This window comes from Pantherophis guttatus, chromosome 5, assembly GCF_059756535.1.
Source record: "Pantherophis guttatus breed Tessera chromosome 5, ASM5975653v1, whole genome shotgun sequence".
NCBI classification, from domain to species: domain Eukaryota; kingdom Metazoa; phylum Chordata; class Lepidosauria; order Squamata; family Colubridae; genus Pantherophis; species Pantherophis guttatus.
Genome location: NC_142067.1, coordinates 96,501,248 through 96,523,731, shown reverse-complemented (window position 1 = coordinate 96,523,731; position 22,484 = coordinate 96,501,248). Strand labels below are relative to the sequence as shown.

At 33.6% G+C, this 22,484-nt stretch overlaps 1 protein-coding gene across 3 annotated transcripts in view; it reads right to left on the bottom strand.

Moving 5' to 3' along the window:
* Window positions 1–1,779: 1,779 nt before the first annotated feature.
* LOC117666874 (interleukin-1 receptor-like 2) overlaps window positions 1,780–22,484 on the bottom strand; it is a 30,087-nt gene continuing 9,382 nt past the window's right edge. For all 3 annotated transcript variants that reach the window (XM_034419892.2, XM_087895365.1, XM_034419885.2), the window contains exons 4-11: window positions 22,290–22,482; window positions 20,613–20,775; window positions 10,652–10,717; window positions 10,317–10,440; window positions 9,110–9,246; window positions 7,982–8,110; window positions 5,666–5,815; window positions 1,780–4,140 (exon numbers count right to left, since the gene is read on the bottom strand). In XM_034419892.2, the coding sequence (XP_034275783.1) occupies window positions 3,758–4,140; window positions 5,666–5,815; window positions 7,982–8,110; window positions 9,110–9,246; window positions 10,317–10,440; window positions 10,652–10,717; window positions 20,613–20,775; window positions 22,290–22,482 (1,345 nt within the window). In that variant the 3' untranslated portion in view covers window positions 1,780–3,757. The remainder of the gene's footprint in view (window positions 4,141–5,665; window positions 5,816–7,981; window positions 8,111–9,109; window positions 9,247–10,316; window positions 10,441–10,651; window positions 10,718–20,612; window positions 20,776–22,289; window positions 22,483–22,484) is intronic.

Here is a 22,484-nt window from a genome sequence, read left to right as displayed (position 1 = left end):
CTGCACTTACCTCCATCCAAAACAGATTGTGTGAGGCTCCTGGGAGGGCTGGAGTAGGCGGGGCCAGCCAGGAGTGGGATTTGGGGGTTTTCCAAACTTCACAGAATCTTAGCTAGAGGTTCTCCCAAACCCCTGCGAACCCCCCAGTAGCCCACCCCTGATCCCTACCTAAAGTAGACCATGGTGTAGACCTTTTAGCCTAGCTATTGGGACCAAAGTTCTCATTAAAAGTCCTAATTCGCTTAAGATATGCAAATCTAAAGAAGACACCTGTATATAGGTTGCTTTTATTCTTATCTATTGGCCTTACTCTCTCATATATTTATAGACTATGCATTAAGTTTGTCAAGAAGACAGTGCTATAGTAAAAGGGTGCCAGTAACACTGTCTTTTAGCACTGGCAAAACATGGCTAATTTTTGGTTTCAAGTAAGACAAAAGTGAATCTTTGCAGTTACACCTTAAAGGTTAACAGCATTTAGCAAGTCACTAAATGCCAAAGGAATAGGAGCCAACTCAGATACCTCATCATCCTTATAGTGCCATTTCCCAGGAAAAATTGCTTAACCATCATGTTACTATTTACCATTTTGTCTCAATCTCTAGCGTGCGAGAGCAATATTTCTTTTTTTTCCCGATTTAAATACAAACTTTATTCAATATAAAAAGATAAAAATTATACAAAAAGTTCTTAACTCTAAAAATACATTCAAAACTACTTATAAACAAACTAACAAACAGGATTACCTGTCTATAATATATAAATATGCAAATATATACATTAACTTTTGCTTCTTTTATCTTAATGACGGTGTGTATTTGTTACCTTTGGTTTCCTACTATATTTGACATTACTTTTTTTTCCATTTATTAATCCAATCATACCATCTGTCCCATACTTTGAAATACTGTGAGTCTTCCTTATCATTTAATTTTAAAGTTAATCTATCCATTTCTGCGCATATAAATATCTTTTGGATTATTTTCTGATCTGTTGGCAACTGTTCTGATTTCCAGGATTGAGCTAGGGTTACGAGAGCAATATTTCAATGCTTCTAGCAAAAACCTTCAATGAAGTTTGTAAAAAATGCACAGCCCTTCTTTAAAAATTGTATTTGGTTAAATAAGTGGCAGGGAGACAAGGATTCATGTTGCATTTGCATTGAACAAAGAACAGAAATCCAATGTTGAGCAATAAAAAAGACAGTTCTATAATACTTGTGCAATACACTCTATGGATCAGAGCTGCCTTTCTGACACCCCATCCATAATTATAAATAGTTTGCATCATTAGATGTTTCTTATATACTCAATCAGCAATGTATTACGTACATTGTTGAATATAATAAACAGACTTGTGAAATCTTTTCATGAATATTGTAGAGTCAATTAAGCACTTCTTTGTTATAATTTTGTTTGCCATGGTATCAAGTCTTTTTAATTTTTTGCAACCATCTTTAGCTTAAACAATAAAAATTATTATACCTTCATTACTTTATCATACATGTAACTATTTCATTCTTGCTAATAATTTCTTACACTCCAATATATTGGCAAATGTAAAAGATATTACAACCTAATGTTTTAATTTACAACCAATGTGTAGATCTGTAATCTGAGCTATCACTAAAATAAAATATTTTTAAAAAATTCACTACTGTTATTTTTATTTGGAAAAAAATATTTTTGAGGACATATTAATACCAAATTAATTAGGTTGCAGTATAGCTTATCCCTAATATGAGCACATTTGTCAATCTATAGTAAGCACATACACATATTTGTGACTAGAAGGAGAAACAGTATTTATTTATTTAATTTTACTTAGGCATCCACATGGTTTTAATCAATTCTGGACAGTTCACATCATAAAAATAATATACAAACATTAGAATATATTTACAAGCAAAAAAAAGAGCATGTTGCAAATATACTGCTAAACAGACTCTCAGCTGTGTTAAAAATTTAAATGTTTATAGAATAAGTACACTAACTGCTTATAAAGCAGTGTTGATACTGATATGGTCAACTGTTTATGTTATATAAGAAGAACTCATAAAAATGGCCTGTTCCAAACAAAATGGCATTTTGCAGCTGTTGAGGATAAATCCAAAATAACCCAGTCATCTTGCACATCAGACAGTGACCTCAGCTGTGTTAAGGCAGCCCAAAGGGATGCTTTATGCAACACAGGGGTGTAAGAAAAGCAACTCTCTTCAAATGATGAATGCCTCTGTTTCCAGCTTGTATAAGTGTTCTCAGAAGTTGCCCCTGACTGTTATCTATCTTTATCTCTTCATGAAGCAAAGTGTGCATGCCCATAGGAGAGGCAGCTGGAAAAATCTTCCAAAGCAACAGGATGAACCTTGCAAAAAGACTTGTCTGTAGGTTTGAAGAGAAATAATTTGCATTGTCACACAATGGTGTAGGGCCTCTTTCTAATGCTTTAGACACCTAACAAAAGGGAATATTAATGACAGGGCATTCAAAAGATTTCAGGCCTCCTAGCCTATTATGTTAGTATACCTGCAAAAAGAGTCTGAAAAAATAAGACTGTATCAAGGGCTTATCTAATCCACCACTTAGTTCTCACTAAGGGGAGCAGAGGTTCAAAAATAGGATGCCAGTGGAAATGCAACCTCCCACAAGTGTATTTTCTCTCTTGAAAATGAGAAACCTCCAAAAATTGTATTAAAAAATGGAGCAAGTCAAACTGAAGACGCTGACCAATATAAGGAGGGCAGAATCCGTCATTTAAAAAGCTTAAAGGATACATCAAAAATAAAAACCTAAACATGCTTATAAAAAAAATCTAGAAAATGTAAACAATATACTACAAAGTGAAAACAATAAAAAGCATATTTAAAAATGAGTGTCTAAAAGAAGGGGTAGGAGCATTACATGGTTGCAGGAGAGCACAAAAGGTTAATATTTGGAAAACTAGATCTACCAAGTAACAAAGCACTTTAATAACATGGTAAACTAGGTGCTCAGGAAATCTAGTTTATAGCACAGGTTATCGTCAGATGAATTTTGTATGCTGCTGCACAGAACCTGGAAACATACATTGAGGCAGGATTGGTATCTGAAACTAAATGGATGGTATAAAATTAGCCAGTAAGTCATGGGTATTTATACCATATTTGTAAGCAAGAATTCTTTATCAAAAAATCCTTCTTCACATTATATTTTTTAAAAAAACGCAAATGAAAATACTGTACAATTCGGTTTATGGGAGTACCTTAATCTGGTGAATAAAAAAGAAACTACTGTAAATTCTCAAAAGAACTTAAAGAAAAGGAGGACACAGAATATTATATGATTTGGCATAAATGGTATAAGTGGTTGGAAGAAAGGAAAAATGAGGAAGAAAAATAGGGGGAAATGATAGAAACGTTAAAAAGTAAAGAAAGAATTTGTTTAAGCATATAAATTAAGAAATTGTTAAGAATGACGAGAAATATATTGTAAATAAAATGAAGGGGACAAGTAGTAAATTGGAATAATACAAAGAGAAATAAGGAGAAATTGTGAATAACAAAGAAAGACCATCAAAAAATAACTATAAAAAGAGTATTTATATAAATGTTGTATGTCTTGTATATTATGTTATAAAAATAATTTTTAAAAAATTTAAAAAAAGAAACTAAGTTCCAACATGACATATAAATTTAGGAATCCATCTCGACCATATTGGACATGTTGCATCAGCTTCAATGCAAACATCCTTCCAGAGGGATTCTGAAATGGTCTCAAGACTATGCTTCTATCATCTGGGAGGCGCTGCAAGGAGCTGGCATCAAAGCTAGTTCTTGGGAACCTTGATGTTCCGGTGGCATTCGGTATCTGACCTTTTTCCAAAAGGAACTATTGGCCGAAGAAGAGTCTTTCTTCATGAAGTCCCCTTTCCATCTGATAGCTCCCTGTTTTTGCTTGATGTATCTAATGGATTCTGGCATGTTGCTGTAATCCTTTATCTTACTCATTTCGATCAGGATAGTTTTGATTCCATCAGGTATCAGAGCATGATACACTGCTATATTCTGCTCAGGAGCTTCTTCTGAGCTGGACGACCCAGATACTAGAATCATAATCAGCCTCCTACTTTGCGTAATGGTTTCATCAACAACGTTGACTAAGGCTATAAATCACCACAGATAAAGATTACATCAGATGTTAATATCCACAAACATACTACATTGTTTTAGAGGCACATGGATTTTAAATGACACAATAATGGGCCAAAAACAAAGCCTAGAATCAAGACCATTTCTATATCCAAGATAATAATACTTTAAGAAGGCTTGAAATATAGCCTTCTTGAAAAAATAAAGCAGGAAATTAATCACTGAATGCTTTCAAAGTGTTATTACATAAAGGCCAAACTAGGTGCTCTAAAAATGAATGCATCTCACACTCCTTGTCATATACTTCAACAGTAGGCACTATAAGATAGGTATTTGTGTGTGTGTATGTCCTTGACTTACAACAGTTCATTTAGTGACCGTTCGAAGTTACAATGGCACTGAAAAAAGTGACCAATGACCGTTTTTCACACATGACCATTGGAGCATTTTCATGGTCACATGATCAAAATTCAGACACTTGGCAACTGACTCATATTTATGACAACTGCAATGTCCTGGGGTCATGTGATCACCTTTTCCGACCTTCTAATAAGCAAAGTCAATGGGGAATCCAGATTCATTTAACAACCATGTTACCAACTTAACACTTGCAGTTATTCACTTAACAACTATAGTAAGACAGGTTGTAAATGGAGCAACATTCACTTAACAACTTTCTCGTTTAGCAACATAAATACACACACACACACATATATATACACATACATACAGTTAAGATCCAATTTTATTCAACTAATATTTGAAAGCAGCATGAAATTTACAATTGAGAAATGATTTGTAATATAATCTTTAAGCCATTTTTAAAGTGGAGTCTTATGCAACATAATAAAATTATCCAATCTTTTTACTATAAAACTATGCAATCCTGCATTGTTTGGATACATGCATATTTGGCCCATTTTTATCCTTGATTTTAGCTGCAAATTTCCTTGGGCGCAATCATAATGAGTGGCTTTTTAAATTCCTCATACTGCCTTCAACAGAGCACTGATTTGATTGTAAACTTAACATTTTCATGCTGCTTTCAAATATTAATTGAATAAATTTGGATCTTAACTGTAGAGAACTTTCTAATGTTACTTAAGTAAGAAAAAAGAAGTTAAGAATCTCAAGAGCTACTTTTTCTGTTTATTATTATGTGCATATGTTTTATTGCTTTATATATGCTTACTTTATATGTCACTATGATTATTTAATAATTATATAAACAAATAAAATAAAATGTACCAATTTTTTTAGTAGCAGAAATGTTCCTTCTTTAATCATTCTCCCCACCATCCCCATTTTTTTTAAAAAAAAATCTGCCTTTGTTTTCATATGATATAAAATGCTGCATGAATTGAAGAGGATTTTAAGATTCTGGACTGCATAAATAATTATATCCATTGCACCAGATTGTGTGCATAGGCCACTTGCCAATTTGTATACATGCTCTGAGTGAGACAGGAAATCTCAAAATTCAATATATAAATAAAATAAATAGTAAATAAACAACATCAGACTGAAAGTTACACTTACCTTTTCCTGGCAAATCATCCCTGCCAGGTATAAAAAGACTGTATCCACACTGTTTTTCCAGAACTTCAGGCAGTAATTTCAGTACAAAGTCAACTTGACTGCTGATTTTTGGATATAACACATATGCATCATAGATTTTCCCATCTGAAACTGACAGTATAAGACAAAATTGCTTCAGAAAGTATTAACAACCTCCATCCCCAATACATGAAACAGTTGCAACTAGGATTGATTCCAGAACAATCTATGTCTGTTTTATATCGGATGATAATGAATGTAACAAATGGGGATCTATATCAATGTTTTCAATTATGGCAATTTTAAGGCGTGTGGACTTCAATTTCCAGGACTCTCAAGTGTAAGGTGAGAAATCCTGGCAGTTGAAGTCTAATATCTTAAAGTTGTCAAGGTTGAGAGACACTGGTTTATATAATGCTAAGAGAGTGAGTGGTGTGGAGGCCTAGAGGCAAAGACGCTTGCATCCCACTCGGTTCAGAGTTCAATTCTAGGCAGCAACAGATGTTTCTCTATCAGGGCTCAATGAGAAAATATCTGCTGCAAATTCTGCATAGGCATCAAGAAGGGCACCCGGCCAATAAACACCATTCCAAAGCAAGGGATTACAGGGTCGTATAAATGAATGAATGAATAAATGAATAAATATTTGTATACATATGTATACATACAGTATACATCTATAAAATGTTCAGAGCTTGTGTTTTCTTTAAAACATAGAAATGAATTAAAAAGAATAGCAACTCCTATAACATTTTAAATAACTGTTATATACAAAATGTTAAATCGCAATTACCAGTTCTTCAGCTGGTTTTGGTCTTCATATGTATTGAGTTCTTCCTAGCCTAGGATGTCATAATGTATCACCTAATATATGTGTGCATCAGAGGTGGTATTTAGCCGGTTCTGACCGGTTCTCACGAACCAGTAGTGGAAATTTTGAGTAGTTAGGAGAACCGGTAAATACAACCTCTGCCTGGCCCCACCCCCAATCTATTCACTGCCTCTCAGTCTCCCAGCTGATCGGCTATAAGGAAAAAATCAGGGCTCACTTTTCAGCCGGGAGATCGCTTGGCAAAGAAGAAGAAAAAAATAAGACACCCCTCGCTTTAAAATGACAAGCCAAGAAACAGCTGCTGGAAGGAGGTTTTTACTTGCAGAAGCGAAGTGACGTTCAGTAATTCATTTCTGGATCAGCTGAATAACAAACTAGATAAAAGGAGGGATCCTAATATGGTTCTATGTTTTTGAAGTTTTGGGGTTTGTGCAACATGGGCTTTGTGTTTCTAAAAAGGTTTGGGCAATTCCCATTGTGAATGGCTGCTTGTAAATGGAGCCGAACTTCCGGCTTCCACTTTCTATTATCTCTAAGCACTGGTACCTGTTTTCTTATTACAAAGTTTCCTTTACGCAGCTGGCAGGAATGTGGGGTGAGCCTCATGCAGGTTCCTTTGTTATCAGCTTGATTTCTCCTTGCTTTTCTAGGAGACTTTTCCTATGAGTAATATTTTATTTGGGGAAATGAAGAGGGGAGGGTTGATTCCTTCCCAGAGCAGGTTAGTGGGGTGGGAAGGGAATGGGGATTTTGAAGTAACCTTCCCCAGAGTGGGGAGGGAATGGGGATTTTGCAGTATCCTTCCCATGCCATGCCCACCAAGCCATGCCCACCAAGCCACGCCCACAGAACCGGTAGTAAAAAATGTTCTATCCCGCCACTGGTGTGCATCCAAGCATTGTGGCCTTTTGTAAATGACAGGTGGAAATACTGTCAATGCAGAGGATTTTTTAACTGCTGTCCAAGATTTTTTGGTATGACGCCCAGTAGCCCAATAATCACTGATTATCATCATCATCATCATCATCATCATTAAAAAGATTTCCAAAGTTAGAACTTGGTCTGTCATCTATCCTCTCTTCAGAAGCTAAGGCTATTGATCTTGTTTAACCACAATTATAACCAATTTATTTGTCAGCATGTTATTTTCAGTCCAAGGAATTTTCATTTGAGGTACAAATGAACAGCTTCAAATTACCCTATTTTGGTCATTTTACGCAAAGGTCTGGAAAGGGCGCCAAGTCTGGAAAAAGAGGATGAAAAGAAGAAGAGAACAACCAGCAACAAGGTATATGGACTCAGGTATAGCAATTATGAGTCACTATTGGAAGACCTAAATGACCAGGATGGGCTCATGAAGAAAAGCTATCTATATGATCTCTAAGAATCAATACTGACATGATGACATGTAATAAATCAATATGACTACTATTATTCTTCCCTTTTAATACAAACAGATCTGTTACCTTTTTTATGAAAAAAAGGACGACATGATTTCCGATACCAAAGGACAATTTCAATCTTGAACAAGATGCAGATTAATACAGGTATAATCAGTAGTAGTATCAATATCACAAAAGCTGCACGGTTTTTGGCTAAATCAGAAAAAATAATAATCATATTAAATACAGTATTCTATGAAATGGTTAGAATAATGATTAGCACTTAGAAATCACTGAGCCAAATTCGTCTTTCCTCAGGAAATATTATTGTCTTGATTTCTAGTTCAAAGATTAGATAAAAATCATATGTGTGGTATGTTAAGAAAAGTAATTGTGGTGTTGGCCAACCAAGAAATATATTTGTATCGAAGGGCTAATCCAGATTCAATTTTCACAAATTTGAAGTTATTACATATTTATATGGCTTTAAGTTACATTGGACACAAAATCAACAAAGTTTTGCACAGAGTAAATGTCACCCCGTTCTACCCTGCTAATGCTTTTGATGGTACAAGATATTAGGATAAAAAAAATCCAAAGATCTCATCTATGAAAAGAACAAGGGAACTTTCTTATCATATTCCACCACTCTTTGGGTGGCAGTAACTGGCATTAGTTCAGGACAGCTCGTTTAAGATCTTATTACAGCTATTCCTTGCCTTACAACAGTTCATTTAGGGATTGTTTAAAGTTACAACAGCACTTATGAGCATTTTTTACACGTATGATTGTTGCAACTCTATAACTTAGACAACTTTCCATTTTTATCCCTGCATCTGTTTTGTTGTTTGTTATATTCTATGTGGTAAAATTGCAACAGGCTAAATGAAAAATAGGAAAAATATTTTAAAACTTTCAGAGCAATACAAGTACAACTTGAATTCTGATAGACATAGAATTTCCTATGGCTGAAATTCTGTGCATACCAGAACACATTTCACAGCAAACTATGTGGCTTGCTTTCCAATACATACCCATAATGTCTCCATTTCATTCTATTTCTCACTTCTATATTCAGTATTTCAAAGGCTGAAATGCTGCAGCAATATTTCATTGTTTCTACAACTATATTTTTCCCTTTTTTTTTTCCTGTTCTAGATTTGCATTCTTCCCAGTAAGACACATTTAGAAATCAAACATAAAATGGCATACTTGGGCGCTGTATTTTGATGTATGCTGCAACTTCACCTGCATGGCAAGTAAAGTACTGATCATAATCTTCATTTTTCAACTTTGTAATGTTCAGAGACACCGTAAAAATCTCTGCTCCTTCCTTTGGAATATTTGTTCTGTATTAAAATCGAAATATATTAGAAGTTCACATTTAAATTAAACCATAAAGAACTGTCATGTTCACCCAAAGGTTCAGGTTCAAAATCTCAACTTAAGTTAACACTTGATGCCAGAAAGATTAGCTATATCATCCACTCTTTCACGTATGTCAAGAACATGTAGCATTATGCTGTAGAGTGCCTATTCAACTTGCTTATGCCTTACGTGGTTAATTGCAAAGAAGCTGTCTCTGAATTTCATTACTGATACAGTAAACAGGGATTATATATGTCTATGGAGAGTCTCGGTCATCTAGGCCACGGTTGTCCCAAAAGTGCTTTTTCAAGAGACAACTCAACTTTCTTGTTTTTTTTCTTAGAAGTCATTTGGCTTCTCATTGAAGAAGCCATGATTGGATGATGGGAAATGGAAGGATTTATATTCCTTGCAGACAGCTGGTCATTTGCATTCTTTTAGAGAGTGGTTGAGGCCATTTGGAGATTTATCTGTGTCTTCAGGGTCACCTACCAGTAAGTAGTGCAAATGGGCATGAAGCCTTTTTGGAACTGCTGAAAGAAATCCTGTAGTCTGCAATTTTTCTGCAAAGTTCATACTCCCACACCATTCAAGAGTGTTTATCCCAAGGTGCATACTAAATGTCTATGGAGATTCTCATCCAGGTCACGGTTGTCCCAAAGGTACTTTTTGTCAGGTGGCCTCAACGACTCTCTAAAAGAATGCAAATGACCAGCTGTCTGCAAGGAATATAAATCCTTCCATTCCCCACCATCCAGTCACAGCTGAAGAAGCTTCTTGGATGAGAAGTGAAACATCTTCCTAGAAAAACAGTCGTCTCTTGAAAAAGCACCTTTGGGACAGGGATTATATAAATATATCAGAATATTCAATGGTCTATATAATACAAAATATTATAAAATAATTAATCATTTGTTTCGTTTGTCAAAAGAGACCAAGTTGTTCATTTGTCTTCGCAACAATTAATTAGTGTATGAGAATTAAATCTATTACAAAAGGAAAACAATTTGTGATTGATTAATTTATGTATTAAAATATATATCATACTTACTGAAATCCTTCTATAATTCTACCTTCAAATAGATTGTCAACTAGAGTATTATTGACTCTCCAGGATATAGAAATCGGTGTGTCTTTGAAACTTGATACATTACACTCTGTAAAGACATTGGATCCTAAAAATTGATAATAGAAAAGTAGTTTTTTTTTAAATAATTACATTTATAAATACATTTATATCTGTAACTTAATGAAAGCATGTCATTTTTTCTTCTCGCCCACCCTGTATGTCATTGCATCATTGAGATTAAAATGTGTGCAAAATGAAAAAGGTTTATAAATTTTTTATTGTCTTTTTTTAAATTAAGATAATAGCAAAGAACTTACCAACATCAGCTTCAATAGTATGGTTTATGGGGTACAAAATTTCAGTTCTTTTCCTGGCTAAATCTTCTGACAGAACACAAAAACATATATATAAGCCTTTATGTCATACATATGCAAAGGTCACATAATAAGCATTTATCTAAGCCAAAGTTTTGTTAAGTTAATTTTAGCATATAAAAACACATTACAAAGATTATCTTAGATGTACATAAAGTCACTGATAGCTTGGTATGTATGAATTCAATATCTGTAGCATTTTTATTCCAAGAAAAATCCCAGGGTCTTTCATACAGTTACTTAAATAAATAAAGTTTTTTTTTTTTTTTTTTTTAAATCAGATAGCAAAAAGAATAGAGAAGGAAGAAAAGGCAAAAGACATTCAGGCCCCAGAACTAAATTTTAAATACTATCCAGATGAATACTAGGACTACAATGGTTTGAATATGATTCATAAGACAACTTGGAATTTGAGCAAGTACTGTACTTCACTGTCATTTACTGAAGCAGTCCATCTTTTTCCAGATTTCCAAAATACAGCTGCTTTTTTTAAAAAAAAATCAGTCCTCCTACAACTTTCCTGCAATTCTTTAGTCTTTCTGCTATTATTGAAGCAAATATCTTATAGTCCACATTCAATAACTATATCGATCTATAGTTTTTTATCTGTTGCAGATCTATATCTTCTTTTGCTTCTGTCCACGAGTTCGGTACTTTCGCCTCTAACAGTAGTTCATTGAATACTTCCAACATTGAATTACTTAAAGTATCTTGTAGTGTTTTGTAAAGCTCTGCTGGTACCTATCCGGACCTGATATTTTGTCATTTTTTTGTCTTTGAATTGCTTCTGTTAGCTCCATGATCATTATTCTTTCTTCTAAAGCAGTGGTTCCCAAAGTGGGTGATACCTCCCCCTGGGGGGCAGTGGGATGCCTTAGGGGGGCGGCAGAGGTGCTAGAGGTAAAAGGGGGCAGCAGGGGGGCGCTAAGTGGCAAGGAGGGTGGCCTCCACCCTTTGGCCTGTACCTCGCAGCAGTTACCTCCTTGCAAGCAAACAGCAAGAAAAAACAACTCCTTTCAGCTTTAGCATAGGCTAATTAGCCCGTTGATTAGATCGGCCTCCCGATTCTCAGCTGATTTGTTCTCAGCTGTTTTGTGCAGGCTCTGCTGCTTGCTGTAAAGAGCTAAATTGTTGGAGCAGATTTTTTTTTCTCCTTGTGCTAATCAAGCTGAAAACAAAACTGAAAGTAAAGCAGGCTGTTGGGTGTTTGCTGTAACATTGGAAAATTAGGCAGAGGCAGATTTCTTTTTCTTCTTTTTCCTCAACAAAAAAGGTAGGTGCAAACAATGGGAAATTTAGGGCAAAAGAGGAGAGTTCAAGATTTTAAAACACAAAAGAAAAAAAGGAGAAAGAAAAAGGCAAAAATGGGAAGGGAGAAAAAGAAATGAAAGAGAAAGATGTTATACATATTTAGAATTGAAATATGAATAGTAGTAAGAAATAAATAGATCACGATTGTAAAAATGAAATGAAAAATAATTGGAATATTTGTCTTTGTATTTTTGAAATCTAGACAATGATAAGTTTTTATTTATTTTTTTTTAGAAATATGGATAAATATAAACTGTAACAATTGAAATACCTTTTGTTGAGTTGGGCGATTGAGGAGGCAGAAGCAAGGTAGTGACAACAGCTCTTTAATGTAGGGTGAGACTTCAGCAAATGTTACAGGCAAACAGCCCTCCTTATATACCCAGCCAGCCGGGCAGCTGACCAATCACAAGTTACCCATTGTTGTTTAAATCTCCTGCCAAAACTACATACATAACACCTTTAATGGTATATTTTTATTTATTTAATTTAATATGGTGGTGAAAGTAAAAAGGATTAAGTTGTAGCTTGGATAACAGCTAGAACATTTTTAAATTTAATTAGGGAAATTGTAACGATTGAAATATTTTTAATCATATATTGTGAGGAAAGTAGAAATGATTAAGTTGTGATTTGGAGGATTATATGGGCAAAACTATTTGGGTTATTGAGAGAGTTTAAGATGTGAAAATGAGTAACATAAGGGGAAAGCTCTATTTAACTAGGGAATTGTAATAATTGAGATACTATTAATTGTATATTGTGTTGAAAGCAGAAATGGTTAAGTTGTGGTTTGGAGGAATATATGGGGGAAATTATTTGGTTTATTATTATTGGTAAATATAATTAATTGATTTGTAAGAAATTGGATTGCATGGAAATAATTGGAATATTCATGTTCATATTGATTAATATACAAAAAAGATAGATATATAACTAATTGATTTATATTAAAATGTTGAATTTGTATTAAACAACTGTAATATTACATAATTAACCAATGTGAGGATGGATATAAAAATAGATGACAATGGGAAGGGGTATAATATAGAATAGAAGGGAAAAATTGAATTTGATTAAGATTAGAGATGAGGATGAAGGGTAATTTTGGTTTTTTAAAAAATAGATGAATAAATATGGCAAAAAGGAAATATAGAAATTGTAAATTTAATTGAAATGACTAAACACTGTTTAAATTTGTGAACCGGCCAAATACTCTGTTCAAAGAAAATACATTGTATGTTTGTATGTGTGTTTCTAATTATTGCTATTTATTGCTATTTGTTCTCTTTTATTCTTTAAAGTTTAACAATTCATTCTTTATCTTAATATCTTTATATTTGTTTGGGGTTGCCTTTCTTCCATTTCATCTTTTTTATTGTACAGCAATCAAATCTACCACCTCTCTCTTTTCTTTCCTTCTTACTTTCTCTTCCCCCCTCTTCTTCTCCTCCCTACTTTCCCTTCCTTTCTCCTTCTCCTCTCTTCCTCCCTCTCTTACCCTCACTGCTACTCTAATTTCCCTTCCCTTCCTTCCTCCCTTCTCTTCCTTCTCTCTCTCTCCTTCCTTCTTCCATGTCTCTTGTCCTTCCTTCATCCCTCTCTATTGCTGTATTCATTTTCAATTTTATATTTTCCACTATGGAGTCCAGGCAACCCGGTCTTTCTTTCATTTATCAAGTATATTTCTCAAAATTTCCCCTCAACTTTTTAATTATTAGCAGTATATTTCATCTTATTCCATTTTTTCTTTTAAATCTTTACTCAAACAATCTTCCAATCCTTAGACTTTTTACTTTTAACTATATATTTTTACTTTACTTCTTACAAGTATATCATTTGAATCATTTTTTTGCATTTCAATTTCATTCAGTTTTACATTTAATTTCCATATTCCATTTATTCAATTAATTCTTATAATTTATTCTCTCCTTTTAGTGCTTCTTCCAATATAATTTTTACAATTTTCTATTTTTCATTTAACAGCATTTTCACATATAATTTCTACAACTAGCATCCTTCTCTTTAACAAATTAACGTTTTCACTGACTCGTAATCATTTTCTTAGTCTCTCCACAGTTCTTTCTTGATGTTTTCCTCCCTTTCTCCCATTTCTTTACCTTCTTCTTTTCCTGTTCTCATATCTCCCCTTCAGCCTTTTTCCTTTAATTTTAACTCTATTACTTTTCATTCTCAATCTTACCCCATTTATTTCTTTTCTTCATATTTGAGATGTATTTTCTCATATCCATTTTTATTCTATCACTATTGAACCCAGTGTAATCATCTTTATCTTTTTTTCAATTATTTCCTTTTCAATATTATTTCCTTGTTTCTCTTGTTTCTCATTCATCTTTTCTCTTTCTTTTTTTTGCAAGCTAACCAATTCTCTGCTTCTTTATTTCCCTTAAATGCCTCCCTTACTTTTTGAAACATCTCCCTTAATGTCTCATATTCATCCTCCCAATTCTCCATATTTTCAATTTTAAAAGGCTAGGATTTTTAAGTTTATTCTTTTCATTTACATATGTTGGGGGGATGCTTTTCAAGGAGCCAAAAGGGGGGCTGAGAGCAGAATCATTCTGACAGTGTCTCTTAAAATTGCTTGGAAGACCCATTTTTTCTCTAACAATAATGGTTTGTATACTTTGGAATAAAACATATATCTGGAAAAAGTACCTGCAAAACTTGGACAGAAGGAAAAGAAAGGCAGGACTCATTATCAATAGCTAGTAGTTCATTGTTATCAGTGACTCCCACTCATTCTAAACTCATTTTAAGACTGGGATTGGTGACTACTGAAATTTGGTCTCAGAAATCTTTGATATGAACTATCAAATTTCTGAATTGAACTATTAAATCTTTGATTTGAACTTTGATTTGAACTATGGCAAGAAAAATCGTAAAATGGGGCAAAACTCACTTAACCATAATAATTTCTACATATTTTAAGTGTAGAGAATTCAAGTGTTGAGAATGACCCATTATTTCATCTCTTTTTCCACGCTAGGTACCACTATTTGATTTCTTTTCATTTCTTTTCATTTTATTCAAATAACAACAGAAAACCCAATACAGTTCAGTATGAATTGGCTTTCCAGTCCTTCCTTGATGAACTTTTTCACATTGGTTATCTAGTTTAAATGCCAAAGAAATCAATGATATATTTTTAAGACCTTTGGAGGATCACACTGTCAATTGTTCACACTGCTCAAGCAAAACTAACAGGTGTGAATTAAGTTTTAGCTTAAAAATGGAGCTTTAATTCCAGAAGTCCATTCTTTAAACTTGGACTTCTGGAATTAAAAGGCTCTAGATTAAATGATACTCCAGACAAAAGATGGAGAAGAGTATCTTGCTTTTAGACATGATAATAGCTGTCTAGAAAGGTGAGTTATGAGCTATTTTTACATCAGAAATTTAATTTATTACCTGTTAAAAATGCAAAGACAAGGAGTACAAGGAGCAAATAAGACCTTCATGTTGGGGTTGGTTCTGGACCAAATCTTACTTGTGGGACAGAAACCAGCTCTCAGCCCTCCTTGTGACTTCTTGAAAAGCATCCCCCCACACACGCTCCACCGCCTGAGGAGGCAGGGGAGGGCTGCAGGTTGATCCCAAGGGGGTCTGGGAATGGGTGTAAATTCATCCCACAGCCCTCTCCATCCCCCTGTGAAATTGCTTTCTCCCACTTGCTGGTGGTCAGCAGAAGAGCACGTACATGCGCAAGTGAAGTGAGCGTGTGTGCGCAGCCCCACTGCAAACCGGTAGTAAAGTAAGTAGAACCCACCCCTGGGTGGGGGCACTGAAGATGAGTTTGTAGTACCAAGGGGGCAGTGGACTGAAAAAGTTTGGGAACCACTGTTTTAAAGCTATTTTAATTGTTTCTGGTACTGTGGGTACTTCACTTTTTCTAAGTATTGTTTTATTTTTTCTTATGAAATTATCTCTTGCTTATATAACTTCTCATAGTAATCATGAATAATTTTCTTTTTATCATTGTTCTGATAGTAAAATGTCTCTTCCTCATCTGTTAACTGATAAATCAGTTTCTTTTCTTTCTCCTTTTTCAGTCTATATGCCAGCCATCTTCCTGGTTTATTTGCATTTTCAAAAAAGTTTTGTTTCAAACTTCTAACTTTTTGTGCTAGATCTTTTTTATCTATTAAATTCAACTCATATTTTTTAAAAAATCTATTTGATTTTTTATATTCTTTTTTTTTTTGTGACTCTTTTTGTAATTCCATCTCTAACCTCCTATGCTCCTCTTCTAATTTCTTTCACACTTGGCTCATTTTTGTTTCTCTTTCCCACATATGTTATTGTTAATCCTCTAGAATAGAATAAAATTCTTTATTGGCCAAGTGTGATTGGATACACAAGGAATTTGTCTTGGTGCATATGCTTTCGGAGTACATAAAAGAAAAGATACATTCATCAAGAATCATAATTGAAAGAATCTAATATATGCCTTTGCTGTATCCCATACATTCTGTAATGATGTTTCTTCTTTTCTATTCTCTTTGAAGAAGTCCATTTCTCTTTCCACAAATTGTATATATTCTTTTTCTTTCAATATTGTTTGATTCATTGTCCATCTTGACTTCTTTTTCTGTCCCTTCCATATAACTTTTATTGGGTTGTGATCTGCCCAGATATTTGTCTGAATATTTCTTTCTTGCATATTAGCTATTAGCTCAGTTGACAGCCACACCATGTCTATTCTGGACCAGGATAAATGTCTGTTTGAATAAAATGTACAGTATATTAAGTTTTCTTGGGGTATGCTCCTCGCCAAGCATCTTGAATACCTAATTCTTCCACCATTTTAAAAAAGGTTCTTGGGTCTTTTCCTTGCTTTTTTGTTTATTTTACTAGATTTATAGTTCGAGTCCACATCTACAATTGCATTAAAGTCTCCTACAATGCATATGTTTTCGTATTCCAATAATAGTAGAAAGACTAAAGAGATTCTTGAATCAATTTATATATACAGACCAAAATTGTTTTTTAATTTGTCAGAGACAAATTAAAAATAATATAAGGGTAATTTTAAATACACTGGAATACTATGAAGCACATCCAGAGAAGCAAATAGCATTGATTTTTTGATGCACAGAAGGCGGTTGATAATGTGAACTGGCAGTTTATGCTGACGCAATTAAAAGTTATGGATTTGGGGGAGAGATTTATTTAGATGATTAAGACAATATACTATAAACAAACTGCAAAAGTAATAATAAATGGTGACATGACGGAAAAGGTTAGAATAATGAAGGCACAAGACAGGGATGTCCTCTGTCCCCATTATTATTTGTATTGACGTTAGAAGTATTAAACAGAAACATTAAACAGGGCAAGGAGATAAGAGGTATGGAAATAAAAAAGGAAGAATATAAATTACAAGTGTTTGCAAACAACTTGGTTTTTATTTTAGAAGATCCGCAAGAAACAGAGCTAAAACTGTTAAAGAGAATAGAAGTGTATGGTGAAATGGCAGGACTGAAAATAAATAAAGAAAAGACTAAGATTTTAGTGAAGAATATTACAGAAAAACAAAAAAAAGAGCTAATGAAGAGATTAGATATTCACAAAAAAAGTGAAATATTTAGGGATTCAATTAACAATGAGATGTGTAACGATTAAGGAAGATAATTACTATAAATTGATACAACAAATTAAGACAGATTTGGAAAATTGGAAAGGCTTGGAATTGTCATTAATAGAAAGAATAGCTACAATCAAGATGAATGTATTACCAAGGTTATTATACTTATTTCAAACAATTCCAATAAGATTGGAGAAAAAATATTTTGAAGACCTAAATAAAATAAAAAAATATATTTGGCAGGGGGAAAAAGCAAGAATTAATTTAAAAATGCTATAGGATGCAAGAAGTTGAGGAGGTTTTAGATTACCAAAATGGGAATTATATTACTAGGCAGTGGTGTTAACATGGATGAAAGAATGGATTGTACTGAGAAATACAAGATTATTGACACTGGAGGGACATGATTTGCAATTAGGATGGCATGCCTTTTTATGGTATGGGAAGAATAAGATACATGGTTACTTTCACAGACATTATATAAGAAATGCCTTATTGTTAGTATGGGAGAAGGTTAGAGAACAACAATATTTAAAGATACCAGTCTGGTTTTCGACGATGGAAGCACTAATACACCCAAATATTGTTAACATGGGAAATAGATATAAAGATACTTTGACTGAAATGTGGGAGCTCAAAAGCAAGCATAAATTAGAAAAACAGGGGATCGACATGGCTTGGTATACACGCCTGCAAATACAATCTAGGCATGAAAAAGATGCCAAATTATATAGTTTTTATATGGAGTTGACAGAATTAGATAAGATACTAACAGGAACAGAAGAGAGGATGATAAAAAAACTACATTGCTATTTTCTGAGTGTTAAATTAGAAGAAGAAAGTAAAGGAAACAATTGACTATACGATAGAACTAGCAAAATGGCAGCAATTATGGGATAGAAATTACAAACTAACGATGTCAACTGCGTATAAAGATAATTTGTATAAGATGTTTTACAGATGGCATTTGTCACCAGCAAGATTGGCGAAGATGTTTAAAGATAAATCAGCTAAATATTGGAAATGTCATCAGACACCTGGCTCATATTATCATATGTGGCGGACATGTGTAGAAGCTAAGAAATATTGAATAAAAATATGTACGTGGTTGGAAAAGATGATACAACAACATATTGATTTGAAACCTGAAATATTTCTGTTGGGAATACTCCCATAGTAAAGAAAATGTATATTTGATTATTCATTGTAATAACTGCAGCTAGAATTGTATTTGCACAAAATTGGAAAAGTGAAGAGATTCCTACAGAGGAGAATATGATAAGGAAAATATTAGAATGTGCAGAAATGAATAGATTAACACTGGCAATTAAAGAGAAAGAACAAACTGGTTATTATGCAATATGGGGAACATTTTATCGATGGTTAGAGGACAAATATAAAAATTAGAAATAAAAGTAGATGAGTAAATATAGAAAATAGTTAATAGAGTTAAGCAAATTAAGAAGAGGATGTAAAGTATTAGATATTTAATGTATTGGTATTAAGTTAAGATTGTATTAAATAATGAATATGATTGTAAATTTTAACTGTTATTGAGCAAATATTGGTACCAGATGACACACTATTTAATGGAAGATGGATTATTTGTATTAAAATAAAAATTTAAAAAAAATTATTTAAAAAAGCTTCCCTGCAATTCTTGTGAAGAAATTTTTAAAAAGAGGAACTACTTTATTGACTAGCAAAAAGATATTGTGCTTGTGTGAGCTCCAAACTAATGGCAACACGATGGAGCAGGTGACAAAAGAAACATAGCAATGCAAACTCTGCCTCTTCCCTATTGAACTTGCACAACGAAAGTAGGAAATTGTGAAAAGGGCATTGTGCCACCCTAATGTCACATTGGTGTCACTATGGTTAGGAAGAGATGCCTATAACCTAAAGCAATTTTTGTGAATCATTTTGATATGTGAACAGCTTGGATGCAATTCAGGGAGAGGAATATCATGGTGGATTTTGTCTTTTAACAAGGATGATTTAACAGCCATCACTACTTTCTTTCCCTCTGCTACAACCTAATGAAGGGGAGACTGATAGAAGAGTCAGTACTGTTATTTCCAATATTTAAATGAATAACAGTGCTGGCCCCTAAACTACCATCTCTAAGGCATTAAAGAAATCAGTTTTTTCCTATTTTTCAGTGCAAGAGCTTAGGTTTTACAACAAATGGAGAGACTGTAAAAACCGTGTGTGTGTGTGTGTGTGTGTGTGTATACACTGTGTGTGTGGATAGATAGATGATGAGAGAGAGAGAGAGAGAGAGAGACAGAGACAGAGACAGAGACAGAGAGACAGACAAACAGATAGAGATAGAGATAGAGATAGAGATACAGATATAGATACTGATACTGATACAGATACAGATACAGATACAAATACAAATACAAATACAGATACAATTACATGGTCACCCATCTCAAATGTCAATGTTGGGTGGCATACAAAAATTAAAACCAAACAATAATCCAAGATGCCTAATTGTTGTCAATCCCAATTAGCAACAGCAGCAAACACCTAAGATAAAGCTTGACTTACCTAAATACATTATTAGCTCAAAGATTATAAAAGGAACCAACTAGTTTTTATTTAAAGAACCTTCATGAGGGCACGGCAATTGAACTTCTAATACTTTTAATTGGAATAAAAAAGGATTAATCTGTTGTAAACCATATTTAATTTTGAATTCTATCCTGCAATTGCATGCATTATATACACTAACACTGATTAAAAGGACATTTGGAATATTAAATGTTGTTTGAGATTATGTGTATAATAGTGGCACAACATGTCTCAATTGCTAGATAGATTAATATATAACATCATCATTTTGAAAACTGCATTAAATCTCTTTTGAAATATGATAAAATAAATATAAGTAAGCAGACAGAAAAAAGAATGGAAAACATTCATTGCCCAGATAATATAGGAGCAAATTATCATTCTGCTGATAACACAATTACTTACCTAATACATTCATTAAAATACTATTTGAAAAATTGTATTTATTTCCCCTAAAAGTATAGGTTCCTTTGCATACATATTTTCCCTCATCATCTTTTTTCACATCTTTGAAAATAAGATGGTTTGTAAACAACTCAAATCGTTCTCCTTGTATTGGCTCACATTCCTAAAAATAACAAAGTAAAACATTTCAATGACAAAAAGGGGAAGAAAATGGTTCTTAAATTGTAACAAACTTCAATAGACCTGCCAATCACACATAAGGTACTTATCAGTATGTAAATTTGATTAATCTGTGTATACGTATCTCCACATACATATACTCAACTACTTTTTGTAAAAAGATATTAGTTCACAGTTTGGGTTACTAGACATCCAGATAAGAACAGTGGCAAGTGGGACCTTTCACTAGCTTTTGATGATTAAGTGATTGTGTCTCTCTACCTAGAGCAGGAAACTTGCTTTCAGTGATATATGTGCTAATAACCTCAAGATCTGGTTTCTAAAATCTGTTATTAGTAAGTCAACCACAGAAGGTAGTCAGAAATGGCAGCTGGTCAAGAATGCAGCAGCAAAGGTAACAAGTGGTACTGGAAGACCTTTATGTTGAAACAACAATATTAATTGCATTCTGAGCTCAGTGCAAGGTTTTTTGCTGTATGGGGCCATCCCAAGTAAAAAGGTGTGTGTGTGCGTGTGTGTGTGTGTTTGTTACATCCCTGTTACTAATATATGACATAGGCCCAAATTACCTGGCATCCTGCCCTATTGCTCTATAGCCCTTTTCACACTCTTAGGTCCATAATATTCATTTTACTGGTCCTATTTAACATTCCACTTGAAGCACATTGAATAATAGATATGTAGCAAATGTGGCCCCTTTTGTGATAGGAATCATACATACTACGAAATATTATTATTACCAGTTTTGAAGCTAGTATATTCTTTTTTAAAGCTTAGCAAAGGGCTTAAAATTCTTTACTTGGGACTTTTTAGACTGCTAGAGTATGTAGTGTTTTGTTTTAACATATATCTGAGAATTTTATATGTTATTTATGTAATAAATATTTATTTATTATTTATTACATTTGCATACATTTATTATTTTTTACATTTGCATACATTTATAAATCTGTTTTATGCTCTGTGTGTATGTGTGAGTGTGTTTGTGTATGTGTATGTGTCTAGGATATTGTGGACAATTGAAAGAATATCTCAGAGAAGGTTGTATTCTTCATGTAATCACCACTGAATTCGTGAGTCTTTATTCTATAGATGTATCAACACATTGATTATAAAAAAGAAAAAATGAAAATTACATGCCTCTTTGTTTAAAAGAGGCATGTAATTTTCATTTTTTTCTTTTTTCATTATTCTCAATGTTTGTGTTTCTGGAGAACTTTTGTTTTTAGGTTTCTTCCTAGCAACTCTTTGAGCTAGATTATACAGAATATAAGTGGTCCACAGACCTTGAGAAATCACAGCAGAGGCAATTCAAGGAATTAGTTTCTAAGTTCAGTGGGCAATGAATCATAATTTCACCTGCTTCTTCAAAGTTTCTCCCCTACCACTGTGCTAATATTACAAAGGGAAAGCAAGATACAGGCTCTCATAACTGCTAACCTTCACTTAAAACCCACTAAAAAAAACACAGAAGGGAGAATTTTAAAAGATCTGTACCTTATACCAATGGATGGAAGGATAATCTACTTTCTGTCCAAACATATTCACTTGATGACACACAATCGGGGATGGTCCTCTTGGAAACAAGGTTTGCTTAAGGTAGTATTGTTCGTTAAAACAACGACCAGCGCTGTTATTGAGAACTGCAATTGGGACGCTGTACTTATAACATTTTGTTGAATTCCTATAACT